At 42.5% G+C, this 18,237-nt stretch overlaps 1 protein-coding gene across 1 annotated transcript in view; it reads right to left on the reverse strand.

Moving 5' to 3' along the window:
• The window catches only part of Pkhd1 (PKHD1 ciliary IPT domain containing fibrocystin/polyductin), a 458,933-nt gene that overhangs the window by 408,459 nt on the left and 32,237 nt on the right, over positions 1 to 18,237 (reverse strand). The window contains exons 13-26 of the mRNA XM_036168402.1: positions 17,514 to 17,655; positions 16,868 to 16,982; positions 15,809 to 16,087; positions 14,241 to 14,330; positions 14,065 to 14,155; positions 12,672 to 12,814; positions 12,182 to 12,312; positions 11,396 to 11,571; positions 8,149 to 8,287; positions 6,541 to 6,668; positions 4,278 to 4,462; positions 3,191 to 3,313; positions 1,753 to 1,858; positions 1,059 to 1,334 (exon numbers count right to left, since the gene is read on the reverse strand). Of these exons, the coding sequence (XP_036024295.1) occupies positions 1,059 to 1,334; positions 1,753 to 1,858; positions 3,191 to 3,313; positions 4,278 to 4,462; positions 6,541 to 6,668; positions 8,149 to 8,287; positions 11,396 to 11,571; positions 12,182 to 12,312; positions 12,672 to 12,814; positions 14,065 to 14,155; positions 14,241 to 14,330; positions 15,809 to 16,087; positions 16,868 to 16,982; positions 17,514 to 17,655 (2,124 nt within the window). The remainder of the gene's footprint in view (positions 1 to 1,058; positions 1,335 to 1,752; positions 1,859 to 3,190; positions 3,314 to 4,277; positions 4,463 to 6,540; positions 6,669 to 8,148; positions 8,288 to 11,395; positions 11,572 to 12,181; positions 12,313 to 12,671; positions 12,815 to 14,064; positions 14,156 to 14,240; positions 14,331 to 15,808; positions 16,088 to 16,867; positions 16,983 to 17,513; positions 17,656 to 18,237) is intronic.

The following is an 18,237-nucleotide window of genomic DNA, read 5'->3' on the forward strand; positions in this document are numbered from 1 at the left end:
TGGTCTTTCACACTGAGCAAAATATGTTTCCTTGCTTCCTCCTGACAACACTAAAAAGAGTTTGCTATTCTGTGTGGATAGGAAAAGGGGTGGGCCTGCTGATTCATTCACCCAAGGCAAAACAGAATCAGAATCAAACTTGTCCTTTGAACAATGACCCTGTCTAGAGCATACCACTTTAAACTGTTTTCTGAGCTACAGGCTTCTGGCCACCAGAATCAACAATGACAAATGTATAAATCATTAAGAAAGGTAACTGGGTATTGTATTCTACAAAGTTGATATATTAGCAAACATGAGCCTGGGTATTTCCAAAACTGTTATAGTCCAGCTGGAGTTTTTCTCAACTAGTAGAGTTCTTTAGAAAGTAACAAGATTTGGAAAGATCTCTACTTTCCCATGGATCTAAGATCTAATCCATCCTTCTGATATTGACAAGACTTACTAGTCTCGGACTCGAACTATGCAAACAGTAGTTGGCCTTGCATACTGGCCAAGTTTCCAAGAAGTCTGGGGAAATAAAAACTCTGAAAAGTTTCTAGTGGGTGGGCATACTTGCCAAACACTGTTACTTTTAAAGGAGTGTTGCAATCTGTTGACCCATTTGTTCTTGAAGAAAGCTAGGTAAGCTACAAACGAGGCAAAATCAGGCCATTCTAAAGGCAAGGCAGCCGAGCACAGAGATCCTCTGAGCTCTGACACAGAGCACTTTGTTTTGTATTTTAGCTCCACCCCCACCCCTGTGAGGTCTCAGGCAAGTCGCCTTTCCATAGAACTAGCATCTTATTGTTTCATTTAGCATCTTAGAGTTTTTCAGGTGAATGACCATCCAAGTTGACTCCATTGTCTGATTATATGTCACATTACCAGCTAATTCTAGTCTTAATGTGCCAAGCAAGTCCATCTCAGAGCTTAAAAATGTTCTTAATTTGAAGAAATGTCTAGGAAACAAAAAGATGAAAATCATAAGACATATGAGGCTACGGACCTAGATTTCTGCATGACCAAGAACTCTAGCTTCAGAAAGCAGGTACACAGTGGAGCCACACCCACATTACCTATCTCTGCAGCTGTAGTAGGCTCCACAGCATCAAGCCTGGGTTCCACATACAGGAAGAGGCCTTCTCCACTGGCATTAACAGCAAGGCCTGAAGGACTCACTATCATCAAAATCCGATGCATTCCAACTGGTAACAGGTCCATCTCACAGACCACGTTTGTTTCATTTGAGAAAATAACTTCACAATTTGTTTTGTTCACTGTAACCTGTAAGAACTGGGAATCTCCAGGGAAACCAGTTCCAGTAAAATAAACCAGTAGGTTGACGTCACAACCTAAAAGGGTAGGTGGAAGGAAATTCAAAGCTCAAATCAGTGCTGACACTCTGTTTCAGAGATCTCACTCCAACATCAAAGGCTGTTCTCTTTCAGCTTCCTCTCCCAAAACTGAAGGAGTCTACTAATAACTCAGACAACTGTGTTTATCATTCTGGTATGAAGTCCCCACCTTCAGCTTCCTCAAACTAGCAATGAAATGCCATAACTTAATAAAAATAAATCAGTCAATTATAATGTAAAGGAAGTTTGATTCAAAGGACTCATAATAACTCCACACACATATTTAAATAAGAATATACCCCTTAATGGACCAAAAATGTGCCTTCCATTGCATCCATATCTATGGAGAATGCTGATGCTTTTACCAGAGCCTCTAATAAAGTCACTAAGTCTAAGAGTCACATCTAAAGCATACCGGAGGAATACTGCACATCATCCACACTCGGAGTTGACTCTTGCAGGTATTGGAAAGAACAGGAGCCTGAACAGGAGGCTGGTACATCATTCACTTGTACAGCCACCTGGGGGAGGGAGGTGAGAGAATTAAAAGCAAATGTATGGACTTCATGAACACAAGGGCAGTTATAAAGCATTTGTGCGCAATTCCTAAATTAGAATGTCTTTATGATTCATATATTCTCATTTCCTTTTTTTCTATTTTATCAGTGAAAGTTCCTATACAAAAAAAAAAAACTAATGGTTCAAAACATTAAATTTTCTCAAAGTCGTGGAAATGCTGAGATCCATTTGTGCAAATAAATACAGTTAATATATGGCTTTCTAAAATGAAGTCCTTTCTGTAATTCTCATCTAACCTTGAACTCCTGGGCTCTGTGAGTCTTCTGGACACCTATACTGTACATGACTGAATATGATAAATTGTCTTTTTAAGCATGTCCTCCTGTCATCTGGAAGTAAATTTCATAAACTTGGAATATAAAAGGACTTTTTATAACTGGGCCCACACTTCATGAAAACTATCTTTTTTCCCCACTAGTACAAACTATTAGGCACGGTCCTCTTGCCTTCACAGCAGAGAAAAGTGTAGTTACACATTTGGGTTGAAGGTGTCTTTGTCCTAGAGGATAAGTTCAGACTCTGTATCTCTCCTTTACAGTAAAACCAAATGAATGCTAACTCACTTTGAATGATAATTCAAACACTCTTTAGAAATAGGGAAGGTAAAAGGTACAACTTGATTGATTCTATAGGATTCTTTAAATGGGTTAAATACACACTCACATTATATAATAGTTCTGTAAGAGGAAAGGTGACATGGCATGGGTGACAAAGACCCTTTCAACTCTATTTGTTCTCAAAAGACAAAAATAATGATAATCAGGACCGGCAAGATAGTTCAGTGTGTAAAGTCACTTGCCACCCAATCCTGATGACCTGAGTTCAATCCCTGGAACCCACATAAAATGAAAGAACCAACTCCATATAGTTAGTTGTCCTCTGGCCTCCACATGTACACCAAGTCACATACTCTCTCACCCTACCCAACACACATATCACACATATGTATACACGCACCAATAAAAATAATAATAGTAAGTAAGTAAACTTAGAAAAATGATCATCATATTTAACCATTCTCAGCTTGGATACTTAGTAATTGGTTATATGTATTTTGCTTTATGAGTCCTCTAACTTTTGTACCATAATAATAGCATCAATATTTATAAAGAACTTGGTGCTTAGAAAGCAATTACATTTTCACAGTACTTTGGAAAGCCTGTGGAAGCAAACCAAATGAAGAAATGAGCCACAGAAGTTGAGCCAATTGGCCCTCGGTGTAAGCAAGTGAGGAACTTGAAATATGCTTGGAGCTGGTGACCCAGCACTCTCACCTGAGTTTGCTGGTTGGCAGTAGCCAACATGTCTCCAAAGATGGGTCCAAGGAAAACTCCACCATCATATACCACACGAGCAATTACTGCAGCATTCACCCCAGTAAGGTTTTGATCTGAGACCTGAGATAGTGATATTTCTGATCAATTCTGTCATGGAAAAGAAATCTTACCTTGAGGGACACAAATGAGTTTCTGTTCCACATTCTGTTTGAAATAATATCATAGCTTGATTTGACAAAGAATTTTAGTCTAGAAACCTAATGGTTAAAAATAAATAGATTAAAAGGTAGCTAATAAAAGATGCAGTAAAACAGAGGGATGTTTATGAGAGGAGTCTGTCAAAAGAGGCACACACACAAGTAATAATCCTGTTAAGTTTTGAGATACTTTGCTTCCTTGTGCTTCTCTCTTTTATTAATTTGTAATCTAAAATATTAAAAATAAAACATAAGGAAAACTCGCTTTAAAAAGCAGAGCAAATATTATCATTCTTCTTCCATTTCACTCCAGGATTTTACTTGAGAAACCACTTATCTCATAGCGTCATGAAGCTTGGATAAAATTTCATCTTGGGCTTTATTTTATAATAAGCAAGTGCTAGATGATCATTCGATTATTTTTTAAGACGTTAAATATGCAAGAGCATCTGCTTTTGTCATTATCCAAAGACAGCAAACCCTTTTCTAAATTCCCCTCTGCCATACCATCTGCCTCATGATGATCCAAGTCGATCACATCTGTTTAAATTATCTGATAACAGATGTGGAAAGGTATGTGGCGGACACTGACCAACAAGCTCCCCTCCCCGCATTGAATTAGGAAAGGAGGCACTGGGTTTCATAAGATGAGACCTGAGATGTAAAATTCATGTTGAAACCTTCTGAAGAAAGATATGGAACCTCTTTGCTAGAATACACCCACAAATAACAGTAATGTCCATTTTTATTCATGTAATTCTGTATGTCTTTTTCTTACAAAATTTCTCCAGGAAACCAAATCTATCACATACACACACACACACACACACACACACACACACACACACAAAAAAAAAAAAAAAAAAAAAAAGGTTGGTTATACCTACACTGATAAAATTGGGCAAATCCCCAGTCTGAGAAGTCCAAGAAAGAGTCCACACATGTTCATAGCAGGAGTTTATCTCCTTTGTCACAGTGAAGTCACTGACATTGAGGTATCCAGATGTGGACTCCTCAGCATTGTCCTGCAATAGCTTATGAAGCTGTCTGGAAGACATGTGCACCGGAACATCTGTGAGGCAAGAGTTTGATGCAGAAAACAGAATACTAATGAATACACGTTGTGGGTGTCAGCATCCAGGATAGAAGTAAATAAATACCAGTCTCACACTAAACTTGCAGGAGACTTTCAAAATCAAAAAGTAACACAAGAGAACCTTTACCCTATGTAACATCACGTTTATCCCCAGAAGTAAATGACCACTTCTTACACTGAGACACTTCCTTCAATGTTATATTACCTGGCACACAGGGGGCATGCTATGTCAGGCAAAACTGCCTCAACTATCCACTCAACACACAGGCTCCAGACATCTTTGAAATGGCTGAATGTCTAATTAAACGTTGGCTTTTCCTTGGAAAATTTTAGCTAGTTCTGTGAACAGAGAAAACTTGGCTACTTCTCACAGGGAGTATAGGAGGCACACAGCAGCTGACACCCATAAAAACGTGGCCAATACAGCTGAGGAATGTTGGCACTTCGCTTGGCTTTCTCTATTAGAATCTCCTCTTAAGCCTAACCACCTGCTTTCCCGTTCCGCATCCCCACAGAGAAATAACAAATCTCTGTGCTTCATACTTTACCAAAAGTTTCCATTTCATTAGCTAGTCCCAACAGGACTGTGAGGTGGGCCATTGGGGCACCTCTATGCCCACCTGAGGGTTGAAGAAAATGAACCCTAATGATATTCCAAAGCTTGCCAAACCAGTGAGGCAGGTTTAGATTAAAATTCAGGTTGATTTTCACCTGCTCAAGAGCCTTTCTCTTGAGTGCCACACTGCCCTGAAGGGTTAATAAAGTACCACTGTGTTTCCACAAGACCAACAACCGTTCCATCATTAAAAAGCATTTGCACATAGTCTGGGGTCTGTACTCATTCAGCAGAGTTAGGCTAAGACTGGCTCTCCTCAGTGGCTCTGCGGGAGCAACATGACAAGCATCCATGTTGTAGTCTGAGAGGAGAAAGGCATCTCTGCAGAGAATCTCTCATTTGTAAGAAGTATAGCCTGGTGGTTCATATCATAGAAACAGAAGCATTGTGGACACTGGCCCATGTGCCTTAAGCTTTACCTACATTGTCCCATTATAGTCAAAACACCCCTGTGTGCCTCCCGCCCAGGGAGATCCTTTCTCATGAGAAAAAGATTTGGGGAGTATGTACCACCTACCCATACAGCTTTCCTGATTGCCTCTGTGCTCCCTTATGAAGTCTCACATTTCTGCCAGTATTTATCAATAATATTCTTGAGCAATATCATTATCTCTTCTCATATTGTTTTTTGTCAAAGTGCATATTATTGAAGCTCTTAAAACACTGTGCCAAATTGTGTCCATAATCTCAAATTCAATGGCACAATGATAACCACTAGATTTAAGTCTGAGTGCAGTGGGCATTGGCTAGGGAATTCCAGAGAGAAGATGGTTTCGAACCTAAAATATCCAGGTTCACATCTAGACCCCCATCATGAATTATTTGTAAGAACTTCAGGGAAGCTTCCGTGTGGCTGGCTAAATTCCAACCCCCACAGCAAAAAAGAGATGTGACAGTGTCCTAATCCTTAGACTAAACATTATCTCATGTGGCAGAAAACATGGTCAAGTTAAGGATTTGAGAGGAGGAGTTTATCATGAAGTGTGCAATAAAATCTTATATCCGTAAGACCAAGGCAGAGGAAGTGTTGAGACACAGGAAGCCATGCCCACAGGTTAAAGCAATGCAGCTTCAGCTAAGGAATAGCAACACCCACTGGGGCTGAAAGAGGTAGCCAAGCCATCATCCCCTAGAGCAGGGACAGTTGGGACCGTACTCACACCTTCATGAGGGGCTTTGAACTCCAAAACTAAGAATAAACTTCTGCAGCCCTAGGTCTCCAAGTTTGTGATAATTCATTACAATGGCCAATTCACTCACTGTCCTCATCTATAAAATTAAAAGGTTGGGATTGTACAGTCTATCCCTTCCAAGGTCTTTCATCTCAAAATAGCTGTTTTGAACCCATCACCCTAACTGGGGAGCTCACAAGCTGTTTTTTTCCCTTGTGTACCCCAGTATAGACATGAGAAGCATTGTCCTCTGGTTGCCTCTTTACCGAGTGTCACTGTGTCAGAGAGCTGGAGGAAGAAGTGTCCTCCCAAAGGTGGGCTTGTCCTCTGGAGTCGCTGTGCGGACACCTCAATCAGTTCTGATCCTTCACCTGTCCCCTCAGCAGGCACGTAGCTGCGGCAATTCAAAAACAAGTATTAGCCACAACAGCCATTAGGATGTGTGGTGCCGACCAAACCCAGCTCTTTACAAAGACTGCCTCACTCCCATGATTCTGGGCTTTGGTTTCGAACTCCCAAATATTGAATGGTCTTTTCCCACCACAGCAGGAGCAGTGTGCTACACATAGCAGGTTCTTTAAGAACGTGCCACCAGCATTGATCCTATGAACACAGGGATCCAGAGCAACAGGCAATTCTTCCACACACCTGCCACCCCCATTTCTGGTTCATAAAGGACATGGCTTGCCAGAGCCTCATTTGCATACTCAGAGTCAATGTGCTCTGGTCCATCAGTGTTCCCCCAGGACCCCTGATGAAGCATCTACTCCACCTCACTAACGTCTGTTTACAAACACTGTGCCAGTGCAGCACTGCTTTTGATAAACAAATAGCTGCAGCATGAACTGGGTGCAAAACTGTCCATTTGCTGCCCAGAGCTGACTAGTTGTGTCCCCTCACAAACACAAGAGTCACACATTGAAATCCCAGACCCCGGGAACATGGCTTTAGGATGTTAGACCTTTGAGGAGGTCTTTAGATCATGAATGGGATTGGTGTTCTTTGAGAGGTGTGCTATAGACAGATTGTCCTCTTTCCCATCATGGTCACAGGCTTCAAGCAGAGTGCAGAGGCTTGAGGTAAACTCAGAGAGGAAAGTCATCAGGAATACTCTGAGTGTAACCTGTACACAGTAACTCAGACTAGATTTTATCATCTCATACTTAATGGTTAAGAGCCAGCCAATAGGGCACTATTTTGCATGTGTGTGTATATCATATATACATACACACACACACACACACACACACACACACACACACACACACGCACAGGTACAGTACACACACAAGGCAGAGCATTGTTGATCCTGCCTAGTTTAAGTGATTTAAAAGAATAACATACATGTGGTCCCTGGACTTCAAGGGGACTAATCTTTAGTTTCTGCTTTGTAAAGGACTGCTAGAGATGTCACGGCTAAGAAGCCACACTTGTGGTGCTCTAGCGCCACCTGCTGGTGAGTTCTCAGAAGTGCCTCTTTTTGTTCCTTAAACCGAAAGAATTCCAACAAGATCAGTGTACTGGGACTGCCATTAGGGAAGTAAATGGAAAACAGTGTTTACTCTGAGAAACATAACAAACTACCTAAAAACACATTCAATAGACATAAGCTCCTAAATGTAGCTCCGTGCTGGCTGAATCAGCACCACTAGGTCATCGAAAATGCAAATTTTTCAGACCCCCAAACCTACCAGCTCCCGGCAATTTGTCTTTACACCAGATCTCCATCCGAGTCTGATGTATCATCCTTGAGATAAGACTGTGGCTCTAAAGAGTATGACGGAGTTTTCCCACCCCAATAAAAAGCTGCACCCCTGTGCACCTTAGCCAGCTGTGGATACTGCGGAGACCCATGCAGGACAACCACTCCTTACCATGCAACCACGAGTGGGAGCTCCAAGCCACATCCCGCCAACCAGAAGGCTATGCGGTAGACTGGAGGGAATCCGACCACAGAGACTGACTCCACCAGGTTCCCACCTGGGCGGGCTGTTCCAGAATCAGCTTGAGAAACTGGAGACCAGTGATGTAATTAGTACCAAATAGCTCAAGATAGAGGCTCGTAAAGTGGAAAGTTCCAGCTGCAGATGGTGAGTCACATAGTTCTCCATGCACACATAAAGCCTAGATTCACACCCAACTACTATATCGGAGACACTGGGAGAGAAGGGCGTGGGAGGACTACATTGAACTTATTACCGAGAGGAAAATGTGGTGGGGTACGGACATGAAGATAGCTCCACAGCAAAGGTCAATAAGGCCCCACCAGCCAACCACCTCTTGGAGCACCCCAACATCCTATTGTGTGGGTTACCCCTTCCCTCCCACAGCCTCGGGAAACCTTCATGACACACAGATGATCATCCCTAGGAATGCCATGTATCTGAGGGATGTACTGGGCTCTCATAACTAGAGCTACCTGAGTGTTTATCATGGTGTGAAGTGATGTGTGTGCAGAAACGTGCGAATCCAAATCCCGGTCCCCACTTCCCTTGGACTTTGCTAATCAACGTAAGCTCCATGATACTCAGCCTGGTGGAAATCTTTGTGGCAGCTAGTTCAGTAAGACGGCTGACTTCAATGACCCTGGGTAAGACAGCTTTTCCTCAACAGTACTTCCAGTTCAGGTTACAGAGAATTCAAGGGCAATGATGTCCTTGTCTTGTTGTTTCATGACTACTTCTTTTATTGTTTGTGTTAGACAGGGTCTCACTGTGTAGCTCTGGATATAATGGAACTCACTCTGCAGACCTTCACGTTAGCCTTGAACTCGTACAGGTCTGCCTGTCTCACCCTCTCCAGGGCTGAGTTTAAAGGCATATGCCACCGTGCCTGGTCCTGCATGCCTAGTTTTTACTGCAACACTGGCACAGAGCAGGTGCTCAATATGATTATGAGCTCTGCAGGGGAAGCAGTGTTGAGAAACTTTGGGATCCATTCTACCCCCCACATCCCAGCTGTATGCACTGGCAGCGAGAAGGGCTTTGAGAATAACCCCTCTTAGCCTGATTTCCTCATACATAGACTAGATGTGGCAGGACATCACAGGTGCTCTGAGAACTATATAAGATGATGATGATGATGATGATGATGATGATGACGACGACGATGACGGAAACAATAATAATAATGATAATAATAAATAATGGAAGCTACCACAGTAGACACAAAGAACTTCCACAGACTATTAAGCAGACTAATGTAAGCACATATTATATTGCTCAGACAAACACTGTTAATCATGACTGAGCTCAGTTACACAGTGCATACTGCCATTAACTAAAACTCAGGGTGGGGGAGTCCATGCCAGCTGAGCAAACTGGCAAAGAAGGAAGCAAACAGCTTCACCAATCCCAGTCTTCATTCTAGTCCCCGCCCCTCCCCCCTCATTGTCCTCCTTACTTCTCCCCCAGATGCTTCTAGATCTACAGAGCTTTGGTGGTCAAAAGGTGAGGGTGCCGAGAAAGGGCATTGGGTCCTTGGCTTCAGGGTTAGGAAGAAATGAAATGGCACCTGTTAGCAAGTCGAGAGTTTCCCAAACAATGTGTTTAAGTGTATGAAATACTGGCTGCCTTGGGCCTCTGGAAATCTGGGCAATACTTGAGACTACAGAAGTCCCCCAGCCAGTTGTCTTAGACATCAGCAAATTTAGTTGATCATCTCAACATGTGTCTGAACAGCATCATTTTCCAGGTGTGCCAGAGCAAAGGCTGAATGATTAGCAGCGTCTTGGTGTGACCCAAACATTCAAAGAACACTTAAACCAACAGAACAAATAAAAGATGGAATTCTGATAAGCATCGAAGATGATATGTTTAAAATTTTTTAAGGGAGGGGATCCCAAGATGACTTGGTAGGTAAAGGCACTTTCCATGTAAACATGGAGACCTTAGTTCAAACCACAGAACACATTTAAAGGAAGAGAGAACCAACTCAACACAGGTGTCCTCTGGCCCCCACATGCACACACACACGCACACACACACACACATATACTCATACACACACACACACACACACACACACACACACACACACACACATATACACATACACACCCCTAAATAATAAACAAAATAAAGTTTAAATTCAACAAGATGATATGCTTCCAAAGATGATAGTCCTCTCAGAGCCATGTGCGAGCTCTCTTACCCATGGGTCTGAGATTTTTAGAAGGTCTCAAAAGTGGTGCATTTTGTAAATAAAACAATAAGTGGCTGTGACATCTTCCCCTCCACAGATTGAAAAGCTATGAGAGACAGAAGCACTGAGCCCAACGTCATAAGAGACAACCTTGACAGAATAGAAAAGGGAGCAAAAGTTGAGAAGCTGGAGCCGGGAGAGAACCTGCACTATCAGCCTTGGCCATTGGTGCTCGTACACGACCAACCCCAGTGGGACTCATCAGGACAAGCACTGTGTCCTAAGGACCAGAGGCCAGCACAGCCAGGTGAGGACACTGTCCCCAAGAGAGGTCGGTCAAAGCAAACTTTGTGGGAAAGTGAATCAGAAGTGAACTCTGACTGCGTGGTAGGAGTCTGGGAGGACCAAAAAGGATAAGTGGGTCCCGAAGTACCTGCTGTCTATCTGGAGACTCATAAGTCAAATCTTTAGTCTGTATATAAGAGCAGATACTGTGTGTTGCTTCTAGCACTGTGTGTGACAGTGTACAGTGATACTGTAGCTGGAGAAGAGGGAGAGGCCCTGGCACAGCAGTAATAATCACAATTTTATGTTTTTAAGTACTTCCTGGGTCAGAGACACAAAAAGTAATTTTGTATTGATCTTGATGTCAGCTCTTTTTACACCCATTATACAGATGAGAAGAACAAATCTTCCGAGCCAGAAAATTGTAAAGTGGGGGCTTAGTAGTACAAGCACAAAAAGTAAGATAAAATGGCGAGATAAACAGGAGAGGGGGGGGGAGCGAGCAGCTAGCTGGAGAGATATAGAAGTAAAGGCACATTTGGCCAATCCCCATCTGCCTTCAAACCATGGCAGACAAGTTGAAGAATCCCCCATTCTCTCCTTTGGAAGAGAAGAGCGATGCCTAGTGTGGGTGTTTAAGATAGACATTTGTTTCACAGGCAGAACCAAGAAAACAACAGATGTGGCGATCACCTGTTATGTTTGTGTCTGCAAGGATAATTTCATCCAGATACAGCAGGCCTGCCTCCAGGGCCACAGGAAGGATGTCAATCCGATGAACCAGCAATGCAGTGTTTGCCAGAGAAGACTGGAGATCCTCAGAGTGACGCACACACGTGTCCCAGAGGTTCACGCAAGTGAACCGCCAGCTGCCAAAGCAGAGTGGGAGGGGCCTCTGGGTAAGGTCTCCAGGCCTCCTCCAGACAGCCCCCCTCTACCCTGGGCTCAGCCCACTTCTATCTGCACCACTGGTGAGTCATTTCAAGTTGGTCACTCGTTCACGACACTAGGCATCAACAGCACTTTCAAATGACAATGTAGTTGTTAAATAGATTACATGCCAGGCTCTAACTATGTGCAGATCATCCCGGGTAATCCTGTATTACTGACTCGTTGAAGTTTAAAACAACTTCAAGAGCAATTAGAAATGTCTAGACAGAGAACGAAATCAATGGATCAGGATGCCTTCATTTTATTACAGAACCACGTGCTGAATGCATTTCAGTGAAGTGCAGATTCTCAGGGCCTCAGTTCTCCTCATCTGTCATGTTGAAGAATGTCTTATAAGTTCTGTCCCCCCATATTCATAACTGCTTCTCCTAAGTCAAACTGCTTTGTCTGGTCGAATAAATTCAAAGCCCCAAGTTAGTCTCTGAGGCCCTAATGGAATACTCAGTCTCTCGAGGGGCCCACAGTCTCCAAGACATCCAATCCACACCCCAGCAGGGAGAATCCACCCACACCTCCCACCGTAGCTACCTCTCAGGGTGAGGTTCCTCAAGACTCCAGTCGCAAGTGGTGTTCTTTGTGATATTTTGGAAGCCAAATATGAAAGAAACAGTCATCTTCAGGACAGTCCTGTTTATGTGGCCTCTGTATGCAATGCACAGCTGTGGATACCAAATAAGAATACACTATATTAAGGATATAGAATCAGTGTTCAAAACCAGAATCTGTCTGCAAGATTTGCACTATTTCTCAAGTGTAGAGAGCAAAGAAAATATCTAAACAATTAAAAATGTCCATAGACCTTCTAGTGAATAGTAACATTCTCAGGTAGCATTGCACAAGCATGGGGGTGGGAGGGGGCTGGAGAAGCAGCTAAGAAATGTCAAGCTTGAGCTCAAAATGCACTGGGCAAATTACATCAGTCATTCCCTTTGCTTCTGCCATTTTAGCTTCAGACCCAGAAAATAGTGTCAATTCCTCGAGACCTGTCAAGCCTAGAAGCATGAGAGTGGATACTCACATATGGGTACTGATCCAGCTGATAGCCACTTTTGGCAGCTGAGGGGTTTAAGATAAGGTGTTGAAGTTGACCAAGGCTGAATCTGCCACAGAAGGGTTCAGTTGAACTGGTGAGGACCCCATCAGAGCTGAAACCTTCTAGGCCTGTATATAATTCAAATAAATAGGGATATAGGCATAGCCATGAGACAAGACAATAAGTGTATAGGAAATAAACAGTAACATTGGCCCCTCAGCCTAGAGAGAGATGGGAAGAGTCCAGAGGCCTGGCACCCTACAATTGGAAGGTTCTGCCTATGAGAAATCCTTTCTGGATACTATAGAACATGGAATAATAATAATAATACGATTTTTACTGTGTACCAAGATAGGAAAAACTATATAAAAGCAAGAAAGAGGGAATGTCAATAAAAATATTTATTTATTTGCTTGTTTGTTTTATGTATGAAGTGTGCCATATGCATGTAGGAGCCTATGGATGTCCATCAAAGGGAACTATCAGATTACTTAAAACTGGAATGGGTGCTGCAAACTGAGCCTGAGCTCTGTGCATGAGTAATAAATACTCTTAACCATTTCTCTAGCCCCTCAGTACAACTTCAGTTCACTGTAGGGATAGTTTTCCGAATGCATTGTCCATTGATTGAGGAGGACAATAAAGCACATTAGCACATTTTAAGAATTTCTTCACCTTGATATATCTTGGCTGGCTAATATTCCTGAGAGACCCACCTGTATCTGAAGAGAAATAGTGAGAAAGGAGTATGGTTGGGATGTAAAAACAAAAAATTAATTAAAAAAAATAGTTTCTTGCCTATACTCTTATATACTAATTCTCTTCTATGAGCTAGAAGTGGTGGTGCACGCTCTTGCAGTCCTAGCTACTTGGAAAGCTGGCACAAGAGGATCACAAGTTCAAGGCTGATCTCCACAACTTAGTGAGAACTTGTCTCAAAACTTTTTTTTTTTAATTAAAGGGGTATTAGTATGGCTCAATTGAAGAGCTCATGTGGAACATCTACAAAGCCTTAAGGCTTGATCTCCATCAGCACACACACAAAAATCATTGATACAAATTTTGATTTTGAACTAAGTGAGATTTTTTTTTTAAAACATTACCATTGCCATGCACCCTGTTTCTTCTCCCTGTTTAGAGGAAACTCTCTGAACAGTGTTTCTATCTGCTGAACTATCAAGAAGAATACTTCTTTGATTGACATGCATCCCAACCATCTCCTTCCTGAATGCAGAGCTACTCCCATGGTTAGATCCAATGTCCTGCTTTTATTTGACTCTATTAGCACTTTGGTCAAGAAACAGGGATTGTTCCTACGTTGTAAGAAAGAAAAGGAAGACAGTAATAAAAGAGAGGCCCACAACAACCCAGGAGACACCTTGCTCAAATCCAAGCCGGAGTAGAATGTGAGCAGAAACTGGTTCCAGATTGCATTTAACCACAAGCAGCTCCTCAATGGTGGTTTGGATCTGTTAAAATGAATAAAAATGCAGTCATTCAAACATCGGGCCTAAAACTCCCACGCTCCCTTCATTATTGGAAGGAGACACTCGCCTGTTGAGCTGTGGCGTTGGCAGGGACTGGATGACTAGAGACATTGTCCCAAGTCAGGAAAAAGTTTCCTCTAGCTGACACATTCAACATCTAAAAAGTGGAGAGAGACAAAATTCACTGGTGTGAGGAAGTCAGAATCTGTCTAGGGAGAGAGCACAGCTCCTTGGAATAATGTTTCCATTTTATTAAAGTTTCAGTTTTCTAAATATGCATGATCTAGAAATCTCTGGAAGACAGTGTCACCATCAAATAAAACTTTTCTTGCAATAACATAAGTAACTGGTTCCCTATTTATCTGTGTTGCTTTTCCAAGAGTACATGAAGTAAAAATCACTACTGCACACCACACTTTTGAGAGTATGTGATGTTAAGGTGGCTTCTGCTCACCTCATTTTTGGACCAAATGCTGCCTCAAAGGAGTGGCCTGAGAGGCAGCAGCCAGCACATGGCACCCCACTCTCTCATGGGGGCTTATTCCATCTCTACTCTGCCCCCAGCAGATGTCCTCTCTTGGGCATGTTATGCTTTTGTCCTGAGGGAAGACTCAGGAATCACTTGCACTGTTTTACTTTCCTCAATGGTTCTTTATGCCCATGTTACTATTAAACTAGAAGTTGTAGAAGGTGGAGTCCACATTGATCACCTCTGAATAGAAAAGGGAACACCAGAAAGTATACAGAATTTGTTCAACAAAGACACAGAGTACAACCAAAAGACTCAAAGCACACCTTGACAGATGAGACATAAAAACAACACATAAGGAAATAAGCCCATAATGGGTCAAAAAGCTATGGTGTTTCATGTGTTGTAAGTGTGTGTGTGTGTGTGTTTGTGTGTGTGTGTGTGTGTGTGTGTGTGTGTTCAAATGACCCTAATTGTACTTGGAAGAATAAGTTCTCAACAAAGAAAAGACATGATGCTAGAAAGTTGAGCACTGACTACTCATCCAGAGGACCTAGTTTCAATCCCCAGCACCCATGTTCACAACTGTGTGTAACTCCAGGCTCCAGTTCTGGGGAATCCCACACCCTCTTCTGGCCTCCACTGGCACCAGGCACATATATGGTGCACAGACATATACTCAGGCAAGATAATCACACATAAAATAATCTAAAAACAATTTAAGACTTACCTAGATTTCAAATATTTCAGAAATAAATCAGCAAGAAAGATAATCTCAATAATAAGAATTCATTAAACAATATATTCATGGGGCCAGCAAGCTGGATCAGTGAATTAAAGGGCTTGCACTAAGCCTGACCAGCTGTATTGGATATCAGGGACCCACATGGTAGAAGGAGAGAACCAACTCCTGCACGCTGTCCACTGAACTTCGCATACAAGCCTTGGAACCCACGTGCATATTCACATAAACAATAGTACATATTGTTCAAAGATAAAGAAAAGAAAAGAATTTTCATATTTGTGACCCTATATCCTATATCTGTGGCAGAAGAAACTGTCAGTGCACCTCAGGTTTTCTTACTCTCAGCCAGCTGTACTCCTACTGAGGAAGAGACTCCCTCTTCCCATGGCTCACTTTCATGGGTTTAAGAAGACCCACAGACCTGTAATTCTGGAAGTCTCTGGGCTCGGGCTCGGATCTGGTGTTTCTCCAGAAGGTAAGTGTTGACCACATCAGGATTCAGCCAGGTGTTGTGGATCTGGATGCCAATTCCCATCCCCCTCCTGGGGGCTATCCCATGCTGCTCTGCTTCCAAGTAGTACTTGGCTCCTGCCCGCAGTTCTAACTTAGTGGTCTTCTGTTGCCAACTCCCTTCATTCCCTTTCTGCTCCCAGGAGTCAAACCAGTCAGCAGTGCCAACTCCAACAGAGGCCACTTCTACCTGTGCCCAAATAAGCCAATCACGGTCAACACTGTGAATCTTCCATGCATTTTGTGCTCAGATAATGAGCATTTCAAAAGCTACTGACATGACATTTTTAAGCACTTTCCAACCACTGACTTTGACCTTGTGACTATGTTTGCTTCTCTGCTCCTCCTCCATTCCTCTCTCAATTGCATAGTAGTTGAGAGAATTTACAGGTTATATTTAGGAACAGCCTCTGCCCTCACATTCTATGTCCGTGTGATGCTGTGAAAAGATAACATTAAACCCTTGAAAGACCTATAATTGCACTAGCTCATTAAAATCCATGGCTTTCTCCAGCAAGCAAATCAATTTCAGAGAGAATACTAAGAACATTGTGGGTCTCTACCAAAGGCACAAGTGAACATCGGCTGCAAGCTGGCAGATGCTTCCTACATGGTCCTAACCTAAACATAGTGGAAATGGCACCAGTTTGAGGGTCAAACCAATTTGATTTTGAATTGTGACTACTTCTCTTATTATTCAAGTGGTCCTAAATAGGCCATACAATCCTTCAATGCCTCACTTTTCTTATCTAGAAAGTGGAGATATGCATATTTCACAGAGATAAAAATAATAAGCAAGGTTGTAAACTGTATCATAATGCTGGGCTTACAATACCATTTTAGTCATCCAAATTGCTTTTCAATGGTATTTTACAACTTCAGAACAGGAAATCTTTCTCTCTGATCCTTTCTCCTTTCAAGGGCAAAGGACTGTGAACAAAGGAAAGGCAACCCAGAGAAGGGTGAGTACCTTAGTCCTTGGCTCCTCTGAGCAACTGAAATACAAGGAAGCTTGGCTGTCAGCCTGGATCCAGAATGTGTAATTGTTTGTCTCTGGAGCCACAAAGAACCCACTGAGCCGTGCCCTGAAACACAGAGGAACACAGAGTCAGGTGATGCTCAACAAGGCCAGGATCACTGAACCAACATACAGCACCCCTCATTCTGAAAGTGACAAGCAAAAAAAAACTGACTCTTATAATACAGGGTTATTCTGATGATTGATGATTGTAGAGAAAGCAATCACACCTGCACGATCTCAGTATGTCAGTCTCTACACATCTACAAGTCCCTTGGCAGTTGTATCATTCTCAGGAGATCATGGCCATACCACAGGACAATGTGGCAGCTTGACAGAAAAGACCACTTATCTCCAAAACAGATTTAGAGTCACAGGAAATATAGGTTTTACACAATGGTCAATATTTGATTGTGCAGCTACAAAAGGTCATATGATCACCAGAACAACCAACACTGGCTGAGAACACCGTCAAACACCACAGGCTCATGGGACACGTGATCCTCTAGAAATACTACCACATCCTTCCCTGGGTCCTAGCTTGCCTGAGTTAGCTGATATACTTTTGATACAGATTCCCACTTTATCTACAACACACCTGAAAGGTTGCCCTTCCTTTGACCAAAATCCAGATGGAGAACTGGCATTGGGGACTATCTGCCACCTGTACCCTGGAGTGGCCTCATTCAGCTCCGCATCCGCAGCAGCATCTCCAACTTCAAAAAGAAGTCCTCGATTGCCTGCAAGACACTTATACCCCATAACCACCAAGCAGTGTTCCTCCTCACAAAGACCCCACTTAAATTACAAGATGAAAGGCGCTGCAGATGTTATTAGTGAAGATGAATCACCAGAGACCAAGACAGGATAGTCCTAAGAGAGACTCTGTAGATACTAGGAACTTTCTAGAAAGCAATAAAAAATAAAAAATAAAAAACTTCCCTGAGTAGCCTCCTGGAAAGAGCAACTTGATGAGAAACATTAAAAAGAGAAGTGCTCTCAAATGATAGAGGAGACTAGAAAACATTTTCAGCAGCCACAAAAGAAAGCCAAGTCCTGGAGAGGGCACAAAGGAATAAGTGTCACTACTCAGAAAGGGTGGTCTGTGTAATGGTAAGCTGTGGCATGACCTGACTTTACACCTTCTGAAGCTGGACATGAACTTCAGCATCCTTGGAAGCCTAATTCAACCTACATGTTCTCTTCCATAAAACTTCCCTTTTCCTAGAAAAACCGTCAATCCTTAAAGTTTTCAAGGATCATGACCTCAATTTGTTGACCTGCACACAAAACCATTCAGTGGCATAATTTTATTATGTGGC

This window comes from Onychomys torridus, chromosome 18 (assembly GCF_903995425.1).
Source record: "Onychomys torridus chromosome 18, mOncTor1.1, whole genome shotgun sequence".
Classification (NCBI taxonomy): Eukaryota; Metazoa; Chordata; class Mammalia; order Rodentia; family Cricetidae; genus Onychomys; species Onychomys torridus.